The 22,938-nt window shown below is 52.2% G+C and overlaps 1 protein-coding gene across 3 annotated transcripts; it reads right to left on the bottom strand.

The window, feature by feature from the left end:
- Positions 1-1,096: 1,096 nt before the first annotated feature.
- On the bottom strand, positions 1,097-22,442 carry SLC25A25 (solute carrier family 25 member 25). 3 transcript variants are annotated; one of them, XM_065737603.1, is made up of 10 exons: positions 22,161-22,442; positions 6,169-6,295; positions 5,997-6,084; positions 5,080-5,191; positions 4,162-4,320; positions 3,587-3,739; positions 3,361-3,468; positions 2,965-3,132; positions 2,401-2,551; positions 1,097-1,968 (listed from the first exon to the last, which is right to left on the bottom strand). In XM_065737603.1, the coding sequence occupies exons 1-10, from the start codon at positions 22,440-22,442 to the stop codon at positions 1,784-1,786; spliced, it is 1,533 nt and encodes a 510-aa protein (XP_065593675.1). In that variant the 3' UTR covers positions 1,097-1,783. The 3 variants fall into 3 exon arrangements, with proteins under 3 accessions (XP_065593675.1, XP_065593677.1, XP_065593676.1); XM_065737605.1 differs by lacking the exon at positions 22,161-22,442 and adding an exon at positions 13,275-13,556; XM_065737604.1 differs by lacking the exon at positions 22,161-22,442 and adding an exon at positions 8,631-8,824.
- Positions 22,443-22,938: the final 496 nt, after the last annotated feature.

Raw genomic sequence — 22,938 nt, 5'->3', positions numbered from 1 at the left:
TCTTCCTCCCTCCTCCTCCTTCACAGACTCCCCAGGATTGCTCTCCTTTAGCCACTGTGACTCCCCACATGCACAGACCTACTGTCCTGACTTCCCCCAGAACCCTCCCGGCCACGCATGGAGCCGGCCCCAAAAGGCGAGCCCTGCAGCGTGCCCTCTCCCCTCATCCCCACTTCCTCACCAGCTCCCTTCCCTCCCATGGCTTCCTGCTACAGCATTTCTCTGGGCTGAGGTCCTCCAGCAACAACCTCGTGCTGGGGAAAGGCAGCTCGGGCCCCCGGGGAAGGGACCTTAGTGCCTTCCCCACCACTCGGCTGCGTGATGTGAGAGAACAAACAGAGAACTTTTCGAAATGGGAGAAATACAAGCACAGTAACAATATTTAAACAAGTCTATAAAAATAGTCTGGCATAAATCTGTTCAAATAAATACAAAATAAATATGCTTTCAGCAGTAAAACAGTGGAATGCAACGGTGGTCCATCTTGCCCAAAATGACTGGATGAGGATCTCCCAGGCCTCAGGAGCCAGATCCTATCCACTAAAGTAGCCCATAATGCAGAGAAATGTTAAAGCCATCTCTTTCCCTTAGCCCTATGAAAAGCACCCTTTGAGAGGAAAGCAAGTGTGTTTTCAGGACTGAACTCACATCTCCCAGTGACAGCCAGCCCTTCCCTTACAGTCCTCCCTGTGGCAGACACACTCCTGGCTCGGAGTCTCCACCCCACTAATGCAAACCTGAACATCAAACTACAAAGAGGTCTAAAGAGATAGGTAGCAGCGTAGGCACGGGGCTTGGAAAGGTCCATCAGCCACCCCGGGCACCAGGCAGAACGAACTCAGAGGTCCATGCAGGGCTGCACAGGGGCTCTCGTGTCGTGCTGGGAGCACGGCTGCACAGGAGCTGTGGAATAGTCGTTGATTTACTGAAGCCATGCATCGAGGTGCCAGCCCACCCAGGCCTCTCAGCCTTCCCCTTTCCAAGCTCCTGCTGAGTATAAGAGAAGCCAATCCGGCATGCAGAGGATACAGGCATGCAGGCTCTAGGCTGCTGCTTCTGTTAGTTAAGTGCATCTTGTTAGTGGGATTTATGAGACACACTTAAATCTATAAAAAATAAATAATCCTAATCCTTCATCAGGCTGGCCTAAGTAACATTCAGCCTGACTGGATATAAACCACTGCTCACCAGCCCTCCAAATGAGTATAGTTCAAAAAAAAAATCACTTTTTATGTCAAGTCTTGGAAGCAGAACATGAATATCTCCTACCCAGAGGAAAATATGTAAACATAATGACAAGCCTGGTGTGGCAGCAGCTCCTCCACAAGGTTTGTACAAATCTGAACAACAGGTAGGAAGTTAACAACTGAATGGAAAAAGAAGCTCTTCCAGCAATTCAGAAGGTGCTCATCTGCAGGCAAACAGCTCTGTACATGAATATGCTGAAAGCAGACTGTTCCCCAAATCTTTGCTACTTTGCCATACTGCTGGGAACTGACCTCAAACAAAGCAATGCCTTAAGACTGGGCCAGGAGTTCAGCTCCTGCCCTCCCAAAAGGCCCAACAAAAAGGACCGTGTGACAGCTCCTGTGGAGCTCTGGGTAGCAAGATGACAAAGGACACCAGATCCTCCCCTCCCCCTTCCCCTACTCACAAACTATCTGAGATTTCACAGCTTTTTTTAGTCAGCTTAGTGTCAACACATTCACAGAATGAGAGATGACTGTATGTCTTGGGATCACAGCCCAAGATTTCAGAGTCTCAAGTCCTCGGCACCTCCTGGTCACCGCGACTGCACACCCAGCGTCATCTTCAAGTTCTCATAAACCACGTAGCTGATGCTCACAGCAGGGATCACCTTCATGAAGTTTGGGGCCAGGCCCCGGTAAAGACCAAACGCTCCCTCTGTCTTCAGAATGTGTTTGAACAGTCCCCTCATGGTCACCTCAGGAGCACCCTCCACAGAAGCTGCAACGCAAAGAGCCACAGTAAATAGCACGACCTATGCCACAAGAACACGAAGCCAACACGTGTCTCAAAGGGCAGCTCTGAATCACACGCTTCCCACGGATGGCCACAGAGCAAAAGTGCTCTAAGGAGGGCACCGAACTTGTCAGCACGCCATGGCTGTGCTGCACACCACAGCCATTTTCCTGAACTGCTCTGCAGATGCCACTAGCCCCAAGTCTTGATATGAGGGAAACAGAACTACACTGTCCCAGAGGCATTTGACTCCAGAGGACAGCACAAAGTCCACTGTCCAGCGTGGCAAGCAGACTACTGCTCAGCTGCACGGGCTGGTTAAGGCTGCTGTCGCAATGTTTACACCAGAGGACCTTTACCCAGCTCACAGACCATGGCAGGAGTTCACACACTACACAGAGTTCCCCAAGTTCTCACCTTGGGCCTGCATACGTGTCCTCACGAGAGCCAGGGGGTAACTGGCGAGCTGCCCACAGGTACTGGATATGGTGCCACAAGCCAAGAGGACAAAGACTCCGGGGTCAGCACTGTTGACAGCATAGCGCTGCAGCCAGGCGTTCTTCAGAGTCTGGAAGGAACAATGTCAGCAGTGAAGATGCAATCAAAAGAATAACAAGTTATATAAGAGCCCTAGCACGAAGGCCCAGGGATGTGCATGCAGTATCAGCCAGGCTTCTCAGGTATCTGAGTTACTGCTACTTGAGGGGACTGGGAGAAAAAAAAAACTTTAATTTTCTGCTGCAATTCTCTCAGAAAAGAAACACAGCAGCACACATAATGCCAATTATGAAAGGGAAATCATCACACTGGATTATCTTTTAGGCCATTTTGACTAAAAAAAAATAAATCCATCTGTGCCCCTCCTTAAGGCTGATCAGGAAAGCTTTGATAAGTTATTTATACTCTTGTAGTAACTGACTGGTCTGACTGATAAAGCTACACAAGCAGCACAGCCCTAGAGAAGTGTTAACAGCCCCATACCTCATAGACTGCCAGGTCAATACCAGCATATGGAATGATTCCTAGCATGTTGGGGATGTAGCCTTTGTAGAAGGCAGCCATTCCTTCCTTCGAAAGGATGTTTTTGGCACAATCCAACATGCCTGAATACTGTCCTGTCTTTCTCAGAGCCATCCGTGTTTTCAGAACCTAGAAGACAAGAATTAATGCCATTGAGACCTAGAGGAAAATCAATAGGAGAAAAAAATATAGACAATGTTAACTCTTAAGAGCAGGACTACAGCGGGACAGCCAGGACTGCAGCAGGTGTCACGTGAGCAGCATTACTTGGGATTAGAGTTCTCAGAGATGCAGGCAGACCACCAGCTCTCGTCCTGACACCCTGCCAGGAGCCTCCAGGGCTGTCAGTGTCCTCACCTCCATCGGGTAGATGCTGCTCTGTGCGATGGCGCCAGCCAGAGAGCCAGCCAGCAGCCGCTCGTGAATCCTCAGCATCTCCTGGTCAGTACCAATGAACCTCTTGATCTGTGGAAGCCAAGACAGACAGACACTGAGGGTCACTGGTTTTATCTCAGCCACTCTTTCCAGCTGGTCCTCCCGCAGACCCCACTGCAGTCAGATTCCTCCCATCCTCCTCGCTCACCTGCTCGTAGGCCATGAACTTGATGGCAGATTCAGGTGCAATCTTCAGTACGTTGATGCCATTCCCCCTCCACAGCGACCTTGTTCCACCCTCTCGGATCATTTGAGTAAAACCACCAATGATACACATGTTGTTACTGCGGGAGGCATGAACCTGGAGAGGGAGAGAGAGAGAGTTTGGATCAGTTCCAGTCCTGATTACGACAGCGTTACGTTCTTCTGTAATCCAGGGACAAAAGGGCACTTTTTTTTATTTACCCAGAGATTTGCCAAGGCTTTAATCCCTTCTCAATAACTTCTACAATAGAAAAGCAAACCTCTCTTCCTTTTTGTGCATGCCTACCTCCCGAAAGCTTCTATCTTCCCTAGTCAATGAAGGACAATTTGTTGACATGACTTTGACCATTTAAATCACCCAAGAAGATATTTTGTCAATAGAGGAGCTATATGATCGATTCTAGCCAAAGTGCTAAATCAAGATAACAAACACAATCATCTCCTAGATATCACTTTGGCAGAATATTAAGGGGACCAGACTTCAGGATGTTCAAACAAACTGCAACTGTTCCATCATACCTGCATGAGCACTTTCAAGCGATCCAAAGGAGCTGTACAGGTTCTGGACACAGCACCTGCACCTCCACCTGCAACCAGATGTCTCCACCACATCCCTGTCTGCCTCTCTTCCACTGTGAACTCATCAGGGACAGTCAAATTCTCTCCTACATCAAAGATCTGCAAAAAGACAGAAGGTGTTGAGAAACATCACATCAGTTGCCAAAACTGCTACAGTTTTACCACACTTCATCTGTGCTAAGTATTGGAATAAGCATCTCCAGTAATTCATGACTGCAGCTTTTGTGTAACCATTAAGGTTACAGGTGTCTGGCCACTGGGACTGCCAGTGCTGCACCACCTCAAAAAGGCTTAGATTTGTTTGGGAAGCTGGGAACTGCTAAACATTTGCCTTCATAAAGATACTGTGGATCACAATAAGGAACAAAATGATCAATTGTATCAATAAAATTAAAAAAAAAAAGAAAAGATCAACCATAGGCAACTGCACAAGGACACAGCTGGGCCTCACTGGAACCTTCAAAGCCCGCAGCCAGTTTTATCTCATTACATGCTATTTGCACACACTGAAATATCACCAGGAAGGACGGCTGCCTGTCAAATCAATCTCCAGTCCTAGCAGGTTCTAAGCTGGCAGGATCTGGCCACTGGTCCAAGCTCTCAGACACACGAGCCAACCGAACATACGCCTTCATGCAGAATGTACAGTTGTTATCACCTGTGCCACAGGCTTCAGCAGTGCCAGTGCTTGATGGCAAGATAAGGGGACAGGACAGGAAGCAATTGGGCTTCAAGGGCTATAAGGCAGCTATTGAGCCATGAAGAAAATGATAGAGACTGCTGATAGCAGCTCCCTGGGGTTATGGCTTTCACTGAGAACCTGAGGAAAAGACCATAAGCAGCTGTGGAGGAACGTACCGTGGAGTGCTTCCAGTACAGGATGATTTCAGGGATGTTCTCTACTGGGTGCAGCAGGTGATAGTCTCGCCACTCGTTCCAGTCAATTGTCATCGTCCCATTTTTATCCATGCTAAAAAAAATTGTCATGATTGAGCACAGACACCCACTGGATGACAAAGTTCTCCTCCCCTTCCCTTTGATTATTCAGGCCTACATCAAAAAGAAAGCTCTGCAAAGCAACTACTGAAAGACTTCCAAAGAGACACAAGACAAAGCCAAGAAATCTTCTCTACCCCAAATACTGCAGAGAGACAGACATGGTCTCCCTCTTTCTCTCCCTTATTTCCCCTTTAACTACACCAGAGGAGTTGTTGTACCCCCTCCTATCAAAGTTAGGCCAACTAGTTTCCCAACTGAAGGGAAGAAAATACTTACTAGGTGACAGGACCCCAGAAGTGTCCCGTCCTTATTCTGACACACAGGCAAACAGACAGAGGGAGGGTTGCAGAGGAAAGAAAGAGGAAAAAAACAGCACAAATAAGTGGTAGTTCACATGTTAGTGCCACATGCAAAATGCACTCAGCGTTTCCAAAGGACAATTGCACATTCCCTTTTCAAAGCAGCAAGCTCGGGGCAGCAGGACAGTCAGACAGGAACGAAAGCGATCGGCTCTGGTGCAAGCCCTTCCCACAGAAGGCCAGCAGGGCAAGACATTCTAACAGCAACTCTCCATAACAAATCACAGCATTAGAAGTGTCATTTAACTGAAACAAATTCAACATCAAAATGAAGAGTAACAGGCAAAAGGGAGGAGCTGAGGTCTCCGGAAGGTGTACACAGGGTAGAAAAGAGGAGAAAGGCTCCACGTCCCAACGCTTCCTTCCCTCAACTTGAAGATCTTTTCAGAAAGACACAGGAACCAGCTGAACACTCACCTCTTCAGTATTTTTTCAGCCTGCTGTTCAGAGATCTTAACTCCCAGGTCCCGAAGAGACTGTACAATCTCCTGGGCATCAATACGACCTGCAAAGAGAAGGCACAGAGCTCAAATATTTGGCAAGCTGAAGCGAGCAATAGTCTATCTGCCAGCAAGAGAAAGGTGCTTACCATCATTCTTTTTATCCAAGCTCTTGAAGACCAATCTTAGCTTCTTTTCATGATCCTGGAGATAGTGAACAAACTCCTCAAAGTCCAGCTGTCCATCCAGGTCCTTGTCTCCAGCTTTCACAATTTTCTGTGAAAAAACAAAAACCATCAGTTCCTTTGTTCATCCAGAAGATCTGCCCCTTCTTCCACCATAATTAAATACTGCTTCCTAAATGGCTTTGGCTTTCTCCTCTCCCCCCCAAAGCAGCTGACGATTACTACAATTCCTCCAATAAATTTGAGGAAAGCAGGAGAGCAGAAAGGTCACCTGATTCCAGGCAACTGCCTTCCAAAGTCAGGCAAATGCCTCGTGCTTTTATTGGGGATACTCTGCAACTATCAGGTATCTAATCCCAGTCCCACATCTTGATTAACGCCTTACATGATATAATTTGAGAGCCTCCTTAGGGACACAGCATGAGGCAATGAGGTTTGCATAGAAAATTAACTGCCAAAGTTGAAGCAATAAAAAAATAAGTCTGAACAGGAGAAGGAATGCCATGCCTATCCAATCCCTACAAAAGTATGCTACCCCTGGCAAGAACCAACTCCAACCAGAAAAAGCCTGTCCAGCCCTAGTAGGCACAGTGAAGATAAAACCCCTATGAACTGGTTTAGGCACCCTGGAGCTACGTGCTTTAATTATACAGGCTTCCATGAGACACATAGAGAACAAGAGAAGGTTCTCAGTAGGACAAAGCCAGCAGCAGGATTAGCTCGTGTCAGACAGCGAGGACAAGGTAACAACAAATTCACTCAGTCCAGCACAGGGCAAGGGCGGATGAACTGTGCTATCTTAAGGGCACGTGGCTACTTGCTGACAGCAGAGGTGATCTCCAGGCTGCAAGAATGCAGCTCAGGGAGTTCCCATTTCCACTCTTGTTTGGTCACTTGCCCTTGACAGCCTAGAAGTCTTTTTCAGCATGAGTCAAGGAGTGACAGGACACCAGGAGTGACTCAGAGCCCTTCATCACCAATGTTTTGGTTGTAATCCTTGTACCATTTTGGTGAGCAGCAGATGGGATCTGAACCAAGGCTAACCCTCTGATCACCTGCATTCTGCTCAATATTTACGCTCAGGTTTATCTATTACTCTGAAGCCTATGGTGGCACTTCTTCAGCCCATGGACACCTTCCTTCATTAGCCTTACATCTTTATTTCAATGCTGTTTTCAATGGTTTCAGTGCTACATGTTTCACCATTAAAAATCTCTCTTCCTCCTGCCCCATCACATCCTGCCCTTTTAGTCCTACCACTATGAGGATTACTTCTAACCATCTTATGAGCCTTAAATAAGAAAGTGCCGTCCCAGCAGCACTGACCTTTGAGGTGTGCCCAGGATTCTTAATCTGCAATTTATCATATGACAGTTGTAAAGATCAGGCACAGCCCCACATCCACCTTGTGGGCTAAAGATAGGGCAGCACCTCTCACATGTCAGCGGGTTGGCCTCCAACAGCTGAATCAGGGCTTCCCTCCCGCTGGCAACCCCCAGCAGCTGACAGTCACAAATAATTCAGAGGCGTTCACTGCAGGAGAGATGTGACTGTGCAACTCTGCTCTACCTCCCTGCGTCCCTAGCAGCACCAGTGTGCAGTGAGCGAATGGAGACCACACGCTGCCACCGTGGGCAGGAAATACACTGCCCCTGTGGAGCAGTGAGCTGCAAGGGCTGTGTAATCACTTGTACACCTGTAAAGGACAAGAATGCAAAGAGAGGCAAACGGATCTCCACCTGCATTTAACAGCAGGGATGACATCTCGGCATAGCAATCTGCTCGCCAGCAGCAGTGCTCACTGCTGGTGTTCCTACATGCCCGCACCATGCACGCCCTGCAGCACACACGGGACTTCACACATCCAAAAGCCCCACACATCTCCATTTGTGCACCTGCACAAAGGGATAAGAAGGCCACCCAGCTCAGCCTCAGCTCCTGAGCCCTTGGGAAAACGGCATGCAGGGACAGGGCAGAGCACGGGGCAGCCCATGCAGCTGCTGCAAGAGGGAAGGGAGAAGCTCTTGCACAAGCTCCCGGCAGCACGCCCTGCACAGCCTGAGCCAGCAACACGTGGCTGCTGCAGACGCTGCTCATGGCGTCACAGGGCAGGCAGCGCGGGGGAGGAAAAGGAAGAGGATGTGAAGCCTCCAGCTTGAGCAGAGGGTTTGGAAAACCCCTTCTCCATTTAAACTGCGTCAGGTCCATCGGTTTAAGCGGTGAGCTTCTGTCAGATTGGAACCAAAAGATCCAAAACGCAGCGTGCTCCCACAGCAGTCCCTCACCACCGGCACACAGCCCCAAATACAACACAGCCCCAAACACAACACGGCCCCAAATACAACAGCCCCAAACACAACGTGGCCCCAAGGAGCTGCCCTGCTCCCCACAGCCCGGGGCTCAGCCCAATCCCCCCGCGGCCGTACCTGCTTCCACTGGCGGTAGGTGGAGAACTCCTGGGAGGGGATGAAGAGGCTGAGGCGGAAGATAGACTTGAGTTCGGCTGGCAGTCCCTTTGACTCAAAGTACTCAAACTCTGCCTGCGACTGCCCCAGCACCGGCACATAGAGACAGAGACAGAGCATCTTCCTGTGCTCCGCGCTCGGACAGACCGGGAAGGACGCAACCTTCAGTGCGTGCTGGGAAGGAAATGCCGGCGTGTCTCATGACACATGCCTATGAGCTCGCCGGCTCCAGCGGGATTGGCTGCTCAAGCCCTGCCCTTCTACTTAAAAGGGAAGCGGTAGCAGCCACGGCCCTCCCCAATGGAGAGGGCTGCCAGCAGCTCTCATGAGGCCTCCCACCACTGGCACTGGGCTCCCCGTGTGCACCCAGTGCCCCTGGAGCTGGCTCTGCCTGCTGCCCTGCAGGGCCTGGCCTTGGTCACTGCCTCTCCCTCCGTGAGACGCAACAGATTACCTTCTTCTTCCTAAACACTCCCGGGAATGTCCAGCTTAAGAAAAAGCTCTGGAATCCCACATTTATAGAGGGTACCATGCCGTGCTGGAGCTAAGTGGTGTTGCTGGAGGGACTGCCCAAAGCCAGCTCTGAGCACAGAGCCTCACACACTGACACTGGGCACCGGCAGAGCGCACAGGGAAGGGCTGCCCAGCAAACCACTGAACAGGCCGTGCCCAGGGCTCCAGCACAGCCCCGGCAGCTCCCAGCTGAGCCTCCGCAGCAGCTGCAGCCCCCACCTGTTCCTCCTCCTCTCCCAACAACAATTAAGCGTTGCAGTTGGTGATGATGCTTATAGACATGAACCACACAGCAAAGCTCAAGCTTTGGTATTTGCCAGAGAAGCCACCCCACGGGGAAGACCTGAGAGCACACAGCCATCAGCAGGTTTCCCAAAGCTATCACCCCATCTGTGCTCGAGGTAAAGCAGCACATCTGTCAGTCTGGTTTCAGCCTGCCCCTGCTCACTGCTTTCCCTCCTGCTGCGACGTTTTCCTGTGTTTGCTCTGCTCTAACAGTGCTGACCAGCACAAAGCCTGGCGGGTGCTTCTTCTTGGACCTCGCTGCACCAGGCCCAGTGTATCCCTGCTGGGGTATTTTGTCCTTTAAGCATAAAGAAAGCTGAGGTCTGAAACAAGCTGCTTGTGGAGCTGCACACCAGTGACTTCAGTGGGAATGTTCAAGGTTATTTTAAGGCTTTCTAAAACGGGGTGCCAGCAGCAGGGTGCCGCCGGGAGCCGTGACCCATGAAGGCTTCCCATGCCCTTCTGGCACCTTACCTGCCACTGCGTTACCTAACCAGGCTTAACCTGCTCCTGCTGACGTCCCCACGTGGCAACGGGATCTTCTCAGGCTGCAGATCCTCTTAGGGATCAGCTGCAACAGCTCACTGCACGCCAACCCACAGCACGCACCCACTGCCCCAGCACGACGGATGGGAACGGCCAAAAGCAATGCCTTGGGCACCCAGAGCAGCCCCCTGCCCCACATGCAGGTGCCAAAGGAACAGATATAACTGAGATTTGCCCACCGAGCCTCAGGATGCTCCATGCTCCTTCCCACAAGTTGCCAAGCACCACTGTTTGAGCTGCTCGGCAGCTCAGTTGCTATACCAACATGATGCAGATTTTCCTAATAAACTCCAACTCCAGTTGGCAGCGAGAACAAAAGGCAGAATCTGCACATTTTGGGGAAGAAAGCCTACTACCTACGTCAGAGGAAAGGAGAGAGGTAACGACGTTAAGAAAGCTGATTTATTCAGGGTATTAATTACAGGAGAGGGAGCTAAGAAGGAGAGATGGATTACGAGTGAAGTTTACACCAGCAATTCAGGCTATAATGATGAAGGGAATTTAAAAAAGCATTAGCAGGCTTTTAGGTTTCGTCAAAAATAATAAGAATAAATAATCCTGGTAAACCTGGAAGTGCCCAGGGGCAGACAGGGCCCTAGTCCCAGCCCGTGCACAGCCCTTGCAGGTGGTGGTGGATGGGACACAGCATCGCTAGTGCTGCTGCTGCAGGGAGTGCCAGATGCATGCCTTCTATGGGATGCTCAGTCTTCTTGCTGTCAGGAAACCTGCAAACTTACTGCCCGTTTTATTCATAGGATTTGGCACTCGTTTCAGTGTTGCACGAGTTACAAGTTGCAACACCAACGTCGGCCTTTCCTAGTCATTTCTACTCTTTTGGGCATCTGCTTCATGGCTGCTGAACTGCATCAGCTCTAGAAGGTACCTCCCGAAGATGAAAGGATGCAGCCATACAAGGATGCTGTTTAATTTTGAATTTACTTTGCTAAAAAAAAAAAAAAAGTCTCTAAAAATACCCTGCGCCAGCACGCATCACAGTCACATAGCTCACATCCTCTGGAGGCAGAGCAGCTCTCTGGGTAGGTGCACCTATGCTGGAAGTTTCAGCAGGTCCTGCTGACGTGGTGTTTGTCATTTCTGGAGGTTAGCTTATAATTAATTGTCCAGTACAGAAGGTCCTCACAAATGACAGAGACACCTTTTGTGTTGGAAGGAGGGGAGTTAATCATTGAAGAGACCCCAGCAGAGCACAGAGCAGCGGTCAGCTGAGCCCATGCAAGGGGAAGGGTACAGACAGGAAGGACAGACCCACAGCGTCAGTACGTGCTGTAAAGGTGAGCAGGAGAGGTGAGCTGTGCAGTGACAACACGCTGATCCAAAGTTACAAGTCCAGGCGGTGACATCAGGGGCAGGCCGTGCCCCTCCTGCACACACACACCCAGAGCCAAGACGTACCATTCACTATCAGCATTTTCTTCTGTATTTGCAGGAGCTATCGCATATCAGACCCGTTACCTCCAGGAGGAGCGGGGCTGAGTCACTCTGAGCACTATGGGGACAGAGGGACTGGGATGAAGCCTCCCCAGCCAGGTCTGTCACACATACGTCCCTTGCAGAGTCAGGCAGTGCTCAGGATGATTCAGCAGACAGTGCCTACAGGAGCTTGGACGACACAACGTGGCACTAGCTAAGAGATTTATCCCAAGGTCACCATCAAGCCGTGGCACAACAGAAGCCATGTGTCCCCCAGGTTCTTTACACATCACAGGGTGAGTTATCACCTGCCGTGCTGGACTTTTTGCAGTGCTTCTCCTTAAGACAGGCAATGGGAGCACACATATATCATCAAGCTCACAAGTTACCGGCTGTCAGCTGAGCCACAGTGACAGGATCAGCATTAGCTGGTCTGCAGTGCAAGGTAAACCAGATCTGCATAATCCTCAGCAGAAGAGCTTTACTCAGTGTTTCACTTCACAATCAGGGCAGGCTAAAATTACACAGCCACAACCTCCCAGCAGATGGGCAGTTACTTCCTAAGCTGCAGTAACTCCATTTTATCACATCCTTATCCCGCAGCTATTTCTGCATTAGCCAATTTTAGGGTTCCTATACAGCAAAACTTCTCAGGGTCATACAGGCAAGAGATCGCTATCAACTCCCTCCCCATGTCAGACAGATCTCCATTTGCAGGTGTGAACAGATGGGCTCTCCCGGACTGAAGGAGCATTGTTCCCTCCGAAGGGAACAGAGATCTGCAGCCCTGCTCCTTCGTCACAGCCTCCCTCAGTCCTCAGCCTCTGTCCTTCTTCAACCTCTGCACACAGAAGTCCCCTCCTTCTCCAGGTGCACACGCTCCAGGTTCTGGAGGAGACACACAGTGCCCACTGCTAGCGACGGACTGAGGGCAGAGGTCCCTGCAGATGTTTCAGCCTGATGCAGGCAGGGAGTGGCTTCTGCTCTGCAGAACAGAGATGCCACCCTGCTGCTTTCCTCCGAAACATCAGCAAAGGACACTAAGCCCTTCTGCAACCTGAACCCATTCATTCCCTATTTCAGAGAGCGATCCCACAGCAGCGGTGCTGACTCTGTGCCCGTGCAGCCGCATCCTGCAGCCACCCCGCTCCCTCCCAGCAGCACAGGGGGCACTGCCCAGCCCCTCCCCAGTCATCTCAGCTCACACCCTTGGTCACAACCCACATGAAGTCAGAGCTGACTGCATCATCCTCAGGAGACACAGACGGTGTTTCCTCCCTCTCGAGAACAACCTGGAGCTGCCGTCAGCCCGCACGGTACTACACGGCCAGCAGAGAACTGAGCAGCTTTTGTTTGCCTCCCCCCTAGACAAAGCCTCACTGCTTATCCTCTGCCAACTGCACACACCTACCACGTCCCCACCCTGGGAAGTTCCCATCCTCACACGGAATTAGGTCTCTTCCTTATGTCACTCACTCCTGTGGGAAAACCATTCCCATCTGTGGGCTGTGCCATTCCAGCAATGCACCAGGAACTGCCTCGCTCCTCAAACACTAATTCCTTATGAAGTCATGGGGAGTGCTGAACGACCATGGATCGACCACGAGACTTTTAGGATCCATTGGACCTTCACTGTCACTCCCAGCCCTGAGTTATGCTGCTTGCAAGTCACCTTCTAGATCCACAGACTCCCCTAACCACAAGAAACAGTTTTTCCCCTTAGAACGCCGTATCTGCAAGGTCACATCATCTTTGCAGTCATTCCCTCAGTCTCTCCACTTCCAGCATGCACACACACCCATGCGCTCCGGCGTCAGGATACCCCATTACCTTTGGAAAATGCTCTGCGGGTCCAACCACCAGGAGGATAGTTGGTCTCCTCTCAGTGGGGTCAGTCCCTCTGTCCTGTGGCTTCCCCATCATCTTTGGCCCTTTCTCCCCGGGGCCTGGCAGTGGGGTGGTGTTTCCGACCTCATCGTCTTTTCCATCAGCAAGACCTTGGCACGCGGCCCTGGGAAGGAAGCTAGATAAAAAAAGCCAAAGGCTCTGCAGCATCGCTGCTCCGGCGAGCAAAGCCGGCGTGTTGGGAGCCGCCCGCTGCCCGGGCTGCGCTACCAGGACGGGAAGGCACAGCACGCACACACAGCAGCTCCGGCCCCGCGGTTCCTGCGGACGCTTCCTGCCTTTAGAAATCGCTGCTACCGCAGTCGTGCCCGGCCTGACAAGCAGCTCATTGTGCAAGCACGTCACAATTCCGAAGGCAACAGACAAAGCGTCAGCCAGCCCTCCGCGACTCCAAAGGAGCCGAGCTTCGGAGGACGCCAGCCGAACACGGGAGCTCAAAGCGGGCGCTCCGGGTCCCGGCAGCACGCGGGGCCGGGCGCCGGGCTGTGCCCCACTGCAGCAGCGCGCAGCCAATCGCCGCTCCCGGCGCCGCGGGGCTCCGGGAAGAGCAGCGCGCAGCCGGGAGCGCGCCGGCACCCGCGGGGAGCGCGCCCGAGGGTGGAGGGCTGCGGCCACGGGGATGCTCGGGGCACGGCTGGGCGCTCCGCTTTGTTCGGGCAGCAGATGGTCCGCTGCGGGGATGAGCGCTTTTCCCGGCCGCGGCTGAATTAAGCTCGGGCTGCACCCTCTCTCTCTGCGGTCTGTTCTAGTTCATAAAGCACTACAATAGGTGTTGCGTTAAGCTTCTGCCGTTCGGCTTTCAGCGCGACGCGGGGACGCGCTTGCACAGCGTTTACGGCCGTTCAACCGCACAAGGGCCGATCGGCTGTGGGTAATTATCGCCCATCGGCCCAGAGCTGTGCTGCACCACCTCCATCCAGGCACGCGGCACAGGACGAGCAGAGCCGCACACAGCAGGAGCAGCACGCACATATATCGGTACACAGCACGGCAGCTCCCGGCTGCAGCTCCTCTCCTACGAGAACAGGCTGAGGGAGCTGGGGATGCTCGGCCTGGAAAAGAGAGGGCTCCGGGGAGACCTCACTGCAGCCTTCCAGTACTTGAAGGGAGCTGATAAATAGGAGAGAAATCAGCTTCTTATACAGACAGGAAGTAACAGGACAAGGGGGGATGGTTTTAAACTAAAAGAGTGGAAATTTAGATTAGATATTAGGGAGAAATTCTTCAGCCAGAGGGCAGGGAGTTATGGTCGTATGGGTGCCCCATCCCTCGAGGTGCCCAGGCCAGGCTGGATGAGGCCCCGTGCAACCTGAGCAGGTCCCTGATTTAGCAGCTGGCAGCCCCTCTGTGCTGCAGGGCTTGGATCTGAATGATTGTTTAAGCTCCCTTCCAACCCAAGCCATTCTACAACGCAAGTTTCCTTTGCAGCACGAGGCCTTTACCCACCCCAACGCCCGCAGGAGGAGGGCACTGCACAGCCCACTTCACACAGCACTGCCACTCTCCAGTTGGGCTCCAGCACAACAAAGCAGTGCAGAGCAGACCTCCATCTCCCTGCCCACAGCGAGCTGCTCAGCCTCCACCAGGCCACTGCTGCCAGTTTGTAACCTTTGGCAGCAGCAGGCCATAGGGAACCTATGTGTTACAGCTATTGGATATGGAAATACATGCAGGAACTGGAAGGCTGCTTCAGCCTGCTTTTAAAGGGAGAACACTCAGCATCACGCTGACAGGAGCTTACTACTGCTGAATTCCTTTCACCAACCTGAGTAATGGAAAAAGAGACAAGCACACAGAAGACTTCACATAAAAAAAAAAAGAATTCTTCCGCAAATACGCTTCAGTGTTACTTAATGGGAAAAAAATGCTGTTTAAATCTAAAAGTCTCCAGCCCCACTCTGTGCTATGCCCCCACCCCCACCAGAGTCACACTGCTTTCTAACACACCACTGTTCAGATCCTGTAAGGTGATATTTTTAAGTTTCTAATGCCGTTGAGCCAAAAGGAGGAACAAAGCAGATTTCCTGAACTGGTACAGTTCATCAAAATCAGCTTTCAGTAGCCTAGGGCTACAGGCTGCCATGAAGCAGCAAGCTGCTCTGACACTCAGGAGCTCATCCCATGGACCCATGGCAGGCGCTGATCTGAAGACATGAAGGCAAAGCAGATGAGTGGGACTCGGGCTGCTGACCTGTGAGAGCAGCTAACGCTAAGGGACACGACTGCTGAGTTTCTCTGCGTTGTATATGCAGATATTTGGGGTTTGCACATGGCACAGACCCCATCTTCCTTTTCTCGTGCAGAGATTGCACAGTAGAACAGTGATTTGTGCAAGAAAATACATGCCCAGGGTGCAATTACAGAAACACAGCAACACTTCCTCAGCCTTTGTCCTTGCTGAAGGAAACCTCAGAGGAATTCTTCCACTGTGCTAATCCACGCAGCTCCTTGAGAACACAGCCCTTCCTAATCATATTTAGAAAAGAGGAGGAAAAAAATAAAAGCATTTATTTCACCAAGTGAGGAATTCTATTAGGTCAGAACAATAAAGCAAGTAATGGAGAGATGATGATAGCTGGAGGCAAGGCAGCTGCTCCCCTGCAGGGAGCTGGGACATGAGTGCTGCCCCACTGACGCCACCACGAAGCCAACCACTCACACACAAAAGATGCAACAAACGCAGCGGGTGCAGGTCCAGCCCAAACCAGTTCAGAGGAACAGACAGTCATTTAATCTAGAAATCACGAGCCTAGGTCATACCTAAACACCTTGCCCAACCTACCCACCTCGGTTCTTCAGCTGTTCCCATGATCCAAACTCAAGATCACTAAGAGGAAAAAGCAGCAGCAGCGACCTGGGGGTGGCTGCAGGCAGCAGGTGCCCAGGGCAGCAGCTCCATGCCCAGCACCACTGAGGTGGGTCATCCTTGGGCAACCAGTGGAGAAGCTGGCAATGAAACCATGCAATCCATCCAGATGGAGACAAAGGAGAAAGGAAAGAGCAAGAGAACAATGTGTGTGCTTAACTGAAACAGTATTTTCCTCGTACTGCAAGCTAGCTAAGGGAGGTCTCTTCAGGTAACAAAACCAAGGTATTCTGTGTGCTTTTCAACCCCATCCTGCAGCCACACCTCAGCACTGGGGCAGGCACCGTGCCCCTGGGGCTGGTGGCACCAGGCAGAACCCAGCCTCGGGATACTTGTTTTCAGAGGGCCCTTAGAAGAATTCTGAGCAGACATACGTTTTCCAGCAAGAATCCGAGCAGACAACGAGCAGACAACGAGCTCACACTCAAAAAATGCAGGAGGGAGGGTGAAGAGGAAGGGGCAGAGGGAAGAGAACAGTGATCCCCATCCCCTGGTGTAGGAAAGCTGCCACAGCAGTCACCTCCTGGGATCCTGGTGTGACCCCGGTGGTGACTCAGGCAGGAGGAGCTGCCAGGACACCCGAGCAGGGCCTGTGGCGCGTGGGGCACCTGAGGTTGGCCACCTACACCCACTTCTCATCTTTCCAAACGTCACTCCTGAAAGACAAGACTTAATGTAAGGATTTTCCACTTTTGAAGAGAGCTGAAATAAAATCCAGAAATGCCGTGCAGGGTTTTTACAGCACGCTGCCAAACATCTTGGCCGCTGCTGCTTAAATAATTAAGCTGTCTGGTGACATTCAGCCACATTAATTTATCAAGGTGACACAACGGAGCTGCAGCAAAACCTGGCCACCTCTCTGCAGGACCCCAGCACAGCCACCAGCTGCCCCAGCCCGTGTGCTGGGCGATGGGGCCAGCACCAAACAGACACCAACTGCTGGGCTCCATCATGTGAAGGCCAAGCGCTGACCAAGAGAAAGGACATCTGTAATACCCCAAAATCAGAAAGGAACGAGCACATGCCATGCACCGAAGTAATAGGAAAGTGGCTGCTGGGAAATGACCCCCCCAGCGTGGGCTCTGCGCACGATGTGGCCTCACATACCAAACAGCTTTGCCTTCCCAGCATCTCACGATCCAACAATTTGAGCAATTTCTCATAAAGCAGAGTTCTGCTGACGGAGCCTCAGCGCACTGCCCAGAGTGCACCAAACGAAGGCAGCATCGCCGTCCTACAGCGGTGACACATCCGCCTTCTTCACTCCAGACGAAGTCTGGGGCGTCATTAAAGTGTGCTCACGTCCCACATTCAGAGGGACAAATATAGCCATAGGACATGAACGAGAACAAAGACTCATTTACCATTTTTCCTTCAGACCTACTTGTGGCAACACTCCCTCCCCCACCTCCTCCAGCACCACTCCACAGCGCAGTGCTCCCTGTGCTGCAGGGCTCAGGAGCAGGACACCCAGCCCCTACAGCAGTTTGATGTGATTTCATCGACACATGTCAACCACTCAAGTATCTGGCTGAGCACTGGGCCAGAATTATCACCAGTCTTTGTTTCTTAACCAACTCCCACCAACCATTCTGCAGCTCAGGGTTTTTCCACCTGCTCTTATCTCCCAGTACCAATTTCATTTTTTCCCCTCCCTGAGCCCACCCGCAGTCAGTGCCCAGATCCAAAGGAGACATTTCATATTATACTTCCCGAGGAATCCAGCCCTGGCAATTAAATCTCAGAACACATGCAGAAAGACCAAAGCTGCTGCACAGGGAGGGTCAGGGGATCCTGCAGGTCTGAGAGCACACAGCACCCACAGGATGCAGCTCACCACACCAGTGCTGACCATCAGCGCGCTGGAGCCCAGGCTGGGTCCACACCTCAGCAGCCTGGCCACAATCCTGCAGCCCTTATCAGCCATAACTGGGGTAAAGGTCCCAGCTACAGAAATCCACAAGCTGCCAGGTAAGCAAAGCACCGTGCTGGAAGGACACTGCTGGGCTGCACCTCTGACCCATGGGTACACAACAAGAGAGCAATAGCTGAGGTTTCCATGCACAGAAATGGGCAATGGCACAGCACGAGCAACTTCCCCTTGCATGTGTGTACACCCAGAGCTCACTTCCAGCCTCCCTCAGTGGATGTGCACTGCCAGTTTCGTACCCCAGGCACCACAGTGCCCGGTGAGTGGACACCCATCACACACAGCTCATCCTCCAGCATGGGTCAGCAGCCCCACACTGCTCCCAAGGCCCTGCAGCACCTGCCAGGGACTACAGCACATGCATCCACACCTTGAGCACATCTCAATCAGCCAATGCACACCAACTCCTGTGCCTGCCATGGATTTGAAGGCTTTATCTACAGTGAAATCACTGACCCGCAGTTGTGTGCTCGCAGCACATCTCCCAGCAGCAAGGCTCTCAAACCACACATTTCATAACATGCAAGGAACAACAGGTCCCTGCGGAGCAGCGAACCAACGTCACATCTTCCTCGCTCCCTGTTCGAAAGGATGTTACCCACAGACATCTGAAGAAATTTAACGTGGTCTAACGCACGGAGGAACGCCTTCAGACTGCTCAGCACGTCCAGCTCAGTCCCCCAGGATCAGCCAGGACAAGTCGGGTGGTCAGGGAGCTGTTGGCAAATATCTGCCAGCAGCAGGAAGGCGATCAGCTGGAAGTTCAGACTGTAACACTGCTCCATTTGTTTGATTATGAACTCACATTGCTCAACCCTTAAGAATTACAAGGGCCTGGCTACAAGCCTCCAGCTGCCCCAGCAGGATCCAGCACATCTCTATGGTTTGTGGCTTATTTAAATGTATTCAGACAGATTGTTTGATCTAGATTACAGAACAGAGTTTTTGCTCATTTTTAATCACAAGCACGGTGTTGTAACACAATAAGAACTCAGGTCACCCATTTCCAGATGGCTGACAATAGGGACAAGGTGAAAGCACTACACAGACAGGGCTCCCTGCTTTCCCAGTCCCTTACAGCTGCTCAGAATTATGGCACATAAAAGGGCAGTCAGAAGTTCAGAGAGTAAAACAGTCACAGAAATAAGGAGTGTAAATGAAAAATTAAGTGAAGAAATAAGATTGAATCTTGGTATTGTAGCAATTCAATCCTGAAGAGTACTTCTCAGCCTGTCTGTCAGAGTTGCCTGCAACAGAGCTGGCTGAGCAGAGATCAGGACGCACTTCCCAGCAGCTGGAACAGCCCAAGGCCATCCCTAAAAACAAAGCTGCTCAGAGGAGCCCAGAGCCAAGCGAGCCCTGCAGCAGCACCGTTATGCTCCTGCAGGTGAAAGCAAACTTTGAGTGGACAGAACTTTGAGAACGCAGCAGAGCCAGCGGGCAAAGACCACGGTGATAAAAGCCAACACAAAGATTTCAGCAGCGAGATTTGGGAGCTGACAGCCAGGCAGCAGTGGGCAGTGACCTGCACAGATCCAGGAGAGAACAGCACCTCAAGGTCAAGGAGCTGATCCCAATTACAGCAAAGGTACACAGACTGTTATGGCTGCAAGGAAACAAGGGTTATGTTTGCTCCGTTTCTTAACATGGAGTTAGTCCCCTGGAAGAGGTTCAGCTCCACAAAGGGATTGCACTCTGTCTCTATGCAGCACGGATGAATTGCACCAGGGCAGAGCTGCCCAGCCCCCAGCAGCAGAGAAGCTCCAGACAGCGCTCCAGGTCAGGGTCAGCAGGGAAACAATCACATAAGCACATGCAGAAATACTATGATTACACAGCCTTCAGCTACACCACATACATATCTCCAGATAAAAAGTAGAGAACAGTTCTGGTTCAGTGACCCTTATTTCCATCGAGCACATATTTCAGTCATATAAATCTACACAAATATTTTCACGAGAACTTCAGAAGTAGCAAAAGGAGCTCAGCTCTCCAGAGGCAGACGTAATTTCACAGCAGAACACCCCTTGATGCAGTAGGACAAGGAAGCCTGTAAAACATTTTTCACATGGTTACCACTTTACCGTTCAAGCAAAGTGAGGTATGCGAACTGCTCCGTGTGACCAGCACAGACAAGCATTTCTCTGGAAGGCTCACTGCTCTGGCATCCGGTATTTGTCAAATGGCTTTGAGATAACAGCAGGAATTTAAAGAAAAATGCATCGATGACATTAGCAAATTCCACCTGAGAAAGCAGGGCAACACATCTGCCTGTTCTCCCAAGGTGAAGGCCGCCCCTAGAGCAGCAGGCTGTGACATTATGAGTGCTGCACAGGGCTTCATCTCAGTAAGAACTCTCAGGATCTGAAGGAGCCAAAACACTGCTCATTTTCCCTTCAAGCTGAAGGCCAGAACAATCACTGCTGCCATAAGGACTTCAGGCCAACTGGCACCAAGAGATCAGCAGCTCACTGCAAAGCCAGGGGACAAGCCGGCATTACAAGCCAGGAGGGCTGCACCCACATCCAGTGCACTGCACTGTTGTACACAAAGATATAAAGTACCTGAGCCACGGAGTAATTTACTATTCACAATCCAAGTGATTTATGCTTAACTTGGCCTCCAAACACTGCTTTTTTTACCCTGACTCTTAAACACTTTTCTAGAACGTGACTTCACATTGCTTAGCCCACTTGTCTCAGTGTCATTATTGGCTAAAGGATGTGGAGGGAAAAAAGAATGCTTTTATTAATAGAACTCTCTGAGAAACAGGAAGTTTGTTCAGTCTTCCTTAAAAGATGACACAAGGCAGAGGTTTTCCAGCCAGCTCTCCAAGGGCTGCTCTCACAAATTGAACTGGAGCTCCAAACTCTGCATCCTCATTCTTAGCAGATGCTAATTGTCACACTGCTGAAGGAGACCCTGCAATACCATCGGCACCCTGCCTGCTCCCTTTATCCAACCAGCTGCTTCCTGCACAGCTGAACAGTGAGCAGAGAAAGCAAAGAGCTGAGGAACAATCCCGATGGCTGAAGGCTCAGCAGCAGCACTTCATCCACATCATCCACAGTGCTCCCCCCACACAGAACAGCTCCAGACCCTGCAGAATGCTTCCTCTCTGCTGCTCCTGCAGCATGGCAAGCAGAGAAGCTCTGCTGGAAAGTAAGAAAGCATTTTGTTTCACAGAGCATCCTCTCAGCCTGGAAAACATCAGGCTGTGTTGGATAACAGGCTCAGAAAGAAGAGGGGATGCCAGCTGAGATAGCCAGGCATCGGCACAGAATGTTCTAGCAGGTGAGAGCCTGCTGCCAGAGCTGAGGGATCAGGCACCCATGGGTGGCAGCAGGTCAGCATTTCATAGGGCACGCACAGGTGAGTGATGGGGCGCAGTCAGGTTTCGTTACCAAAGGGCACACTGGAGAAAATCACCATGGCACCGACATTATTTTTAGAAGCAGCACAACTAAACCACACACATTGCTCGCATTGCCAAAGCGTTCCTGTATTTTGTAGCAGCGAGGAAGATGCTAACTGAAAAGTACTACTACAAAGCAATGCCTGGGAGTGAAAGTTAGAAAGGCAGCAGCGACTCCGGGACGGATGGACACACACAAAGGGAGTGAAACGGGATGCCCTGCCCGGCTCTGGGAGCAGCGATAACTGTCACTCGGGCCAAGAATCAGGGACTCAGAAGTGCTCTCCTCCTTCCCGCAGTGTGCGCAGGCTGCAGCCTCGCGTACTGACCCGGTGCCGTCCCTCATCGCTCGGCTTTTTCACGGCCCCGCACCCGAGAACCACCCAGCAGCGGTCGGAGCGCGACGGCAGGCTCAGCGCTGCCGCACGCGGCTCCAACGGCTTCGCTCAGCTCGCACCCCAACGCCCAGAGCCGTCCGCGCTCAGCGCCGCGTGGCACAAACGCAGCGCGGAACCACCGGTGCCCGTCCGCCCTCAGGAGCCCCCACGCGAGACCCGGAGCAACGGAAACGTCCCCGCCGCGTCCGGCCCCGGTGCTCACCAGCAGGTCCAGCTCGGTGCGGTGCAGCCCGAGGCGGCCCAGCCCCACGGCCAGGTCGTGGATGCAGAGCGCGCCGTCGCGGTTCACGTCCAACTTCTGGAAGAGGGCGCGGAGCCGCCGGTCCTGTTCCGAGGCCTCGCACACGGCCCTTCCGCAGGGACCGCCGCCGCCACTCCCTTCAGCTCCGGGACCGGGCGCGGCGGCGGCGGCCCGCGGGGAGCCGCAGGGGCACAGCACGCCGCTCACCACCGGGGAGGCCAACGAGCGCCGCGCCCCCGGCATCGTCCAGCCCGCTGCTCACACCCGCCGCCGGCAAATGGCGACGCTTCCGCAACCGGCGCCGCGAGGAACAGACGCAGAGCGCTTCCGCCTTCGCGCCACACGGCGCCGCCGCCACGTGACGCGCCCCGCCGGCCAATGGGAGCGGCCCCCGCCCGGCCAACGCGCCGCCGCCCACAGCCCGGCCAACGCACGCACCACGAGAGTGGGCGGTGTGACGTCAGACGGACGCAAACCCTTCCACCAATCGAAACGCAGCACCGCCGGGCCGGAAGAGGGCGGTACAAGATCCTAGAGCGGGATTCTATTGGTTAAACGCCGGGGGGAAAGCGGGGGCAAAGGGACAACTGCGCCAATCAGGTCGGGAGACAGAGCCTCATTCGGATCTTGATGGACACGGCTTTTATCCGATAGAGTCCAGAGGCGGGGGCATTCTAGTTGATGGACGGCAAAAATATCCGATGAAATTAAAGTGGGGAAATAGAGGGCGGGCCCAGCC

Source organism: Cyrtonyx montezumae, unplaced genomic scaffold, assembly GCF_038088225.1.
Source record: "Cyrtonyx montezumae isolate F1298 unplaced genomic scaffold, pur_monq_1.0 scaffold_20, whole genome shotgun sequence".
Taxonomy (NCBI): Eukaryota; Metazoa; Chordata; class Aves; order Galliformes; family Odontophoridae; genus Cyrtonyx; species Cyrtonyx montezumae.
Note: the sequence above shows the minus strand (reverse complement) of the source record. Positions and strands in the feature narration are given on the sequence as shown.